General features: G+C 52.5%; 1 protein-coding gene across 1 annotated transcript; it reads right to left on the bottom strand.

The window, feature by feature from the left end:
* Positions 1–84: 84 nt before the first annotated feature.
* PpBr36_11498 (uncharacterized protein) lies at positions 85–1,283 on the bottom strand (the record flags this gene model as incomplete). Its single annotated transcript, XM_029898598.1, has 3 exons — positions 85–770; positions 860–1,072; positions 1,160–1,283. 3 exons carry the CDS (start codon positions 1,281–1,283, stop codon positions 85–87), a joined length of 1,023 nt encoding a protein of 340 aa, XP_029743088.1.
* Positions 1,284–2,364: the final 1,081 nt, after the last annotated feature.

Here is a 2,364-nt window from a genome sequence, read left to right as displayed (position 1 = left end):
CTTTTGTTGTATGTCGTCAAAATTTGCTACTTCTTAATCCATATTAACGGAAACGGCGAACCTGGACGACTGCCAAAATATGGATTACAACTGAGCTGCCGACACGCCAGGAGTGTCGGCAATTCTGAAAACGTACTTGACTGCGCTGGCCTTGCCTTCCTTGAGGTTCCTCAGTCCCTTTTCCACGCCGTTAAGCCCTCCCTCTACAACCTGGTGTGGGTGTGGCTTAAAAGTGCCTTGGTCCAGCCAACGGGCGAGCAGTCTGAACCAGGCGTATGCAAAGTCGCTTTCTTCGCCGTGCGCAGTGCTGACCATGGTGGTGACAATTTCCACGTTGTCGGGCACGTCCTCTTCCTTGGCCGGAAGCACGGTGGTGATGTTGCCACCGGTCGGCATGGCCTTGGCGATGTTGACGTACGAGTTGTGCTCGGACGTGGCGTCGTAGGCGTGCTTGAGCTCGGCTCCCTTGAGCGCGTCGCGGATGCCCTGCACGACTGCGTCGTCGCCCTTGCGATAGTCGACGATCGCATCGCCCTTGGAGCGGTCGATCAGGGTCTCTACAAAGTCCGCCCCGCGGCCAGCGACGGCGATGATGGGGTGGATGTTGGACTTGACGGCGAGCTTGATGGCGAAGGCGCCAACGGCCGAAGCGCCACCGTAGACGACCAGCGGTGTGGGCTGGGTCGCCGGAGTCCAGGGAGCCGGCAGGCCGAGTCGGAGATGCAGACCGAGGGCTGCTGTCATGGCTGCGAGAGGGAGGGTGGCAGCCTCTGTTTTGGCAGTTTGTCAGTCAATGGGTCTCCTTCGCTGTGTCTGGCGGTCTGAATCATCTCCTGTCCTATCTCGACTCTCTGCTCACCTTCAAAGCTGACTTTGCTTGGCAAGTGGAATGTTGTGTGCTGCCATCCCACAGCATACTCGGCGAAGCTCCCTCCGGGCGTCATCATCTCGTGGAATGAGGCAACGCGGTCGCCGGGCTTGAACTCCCACACGTTGGGCCCAACCGAGTGGACGATGCCGGCGATGTCATCTCCAGTGTTCATGGTCTTGCCGAGCCACTCGGCTATTTTCCCTGTGATATCCAATCCCAGTCTGTTCAGCAAACTGAGCCAACCGGCCTATCAAGCAACAATACCAAATCTCTGGGTTCACGACGTACAATCCTTGGGGTTGCTCCCCGACACGACAACGCGGATGACCAGCTGGTCCGGCCCCGGGGTTGGGATCTCGGCATCAGCGATCCTTACCTCGGGGCCCTTGCTCACGATGACTTCTTTCATCATAATGGTATTGTTTTCTTATTTTTATTCCGGGTGACGAGAATTCCCTTGTTCCCACCAGTGCTATGTAGTGGCAATGATTATTCTGAGTGCAGCCCTGGACTTGAACAAAATAAATATCGTGTAGCCAGTCGACACCAAACCTCTCGGTCTCATTTTGTCTCCACGATCACGATGAGGTCATTCTGATCTTTTCTCCCATGTTCCATCGATCCTCAACAGCCAGTAGAAAACCGTGCGATGAGAATATATGCGGGGGAGGTATTCATTTTTACTTTGGCAAATCGATCCATAGTACAAAGTAGTGATGGTCTACTTTGACATTTCTACGCCATAGTCCCCAGGGGCGGGGGTCCTGTAACGGACTATTTCAACTTTCCGAATTATTAATACATACCACATGGACATTTGTATACCGGTACGCCATCTTCAAAAACCCATTGCGTAGGTAACTAACTAACTTCACTGTGGACACAGAAATATGCGATGCCGACGTATCCGGCCCGCTCCACCACTCACGTCGGCATCCACAATCCTTCCAAGGCTGGAGGAGCCACCAGGGTTTCCCCGCTACACAGCCACGGCGTCCGTCCGAAGGCTGAGGCTCTAAGCCTAGTGGGGATCATTGTCTTGGAAATGGAGATACTAGCAGATGCCAATGTCAAATGTTTAATTTCTTTTTTGGACTATCAATCGCTTTTGCGTATGTCATCATGACAGTTTGCGAAGCGAGAAGTTGCTGAATTGAATGTGCGGAAAACATACACAAGTTCCTGATCGTAGCGGGAGATGGTACCAGATCAGGACTGCAAAATCCAATAAGCTTTGAATCTTAAACAGCTTCCAGGTCAATAATCTGCTGCTACAGTAAAGGCACAAGAGAATGCAACTCAACGGCGGGCAAATGATGGTGTTAGTGATATCTTTATCGGCCCTCGTGGCCTATGATCCTGTATCAGGTACGTATGCTTCCTACGTAACCACAGTTTCTGAGCATGGATGGGGCCCAAGTAGAAAAAAAAAAAAAAGTTAGTCATGTGCGTAGCATACCTACATTATCCATGCTACCGATGCAGCCCTGTAG

Source organism: Pyricularia pennisetigena (genome assembly GCF_004337985.1).
Source record: "Pyricularia pennisetigena strain Br36 chromosome Unknown Pyricularia_pennisetigena_Br36_Scf_56, whole genome shotgun sequence".
NCBI lineage: Eukaryota > Fungi > Ascomycota > Sordariomycetes > Magnaporthales > Pyriculariaceae > Pyricularia > Pyricularia pennisetigena.
This window is presented reverse-complemented; position numbering and strand designations above follow the sequence as displayed.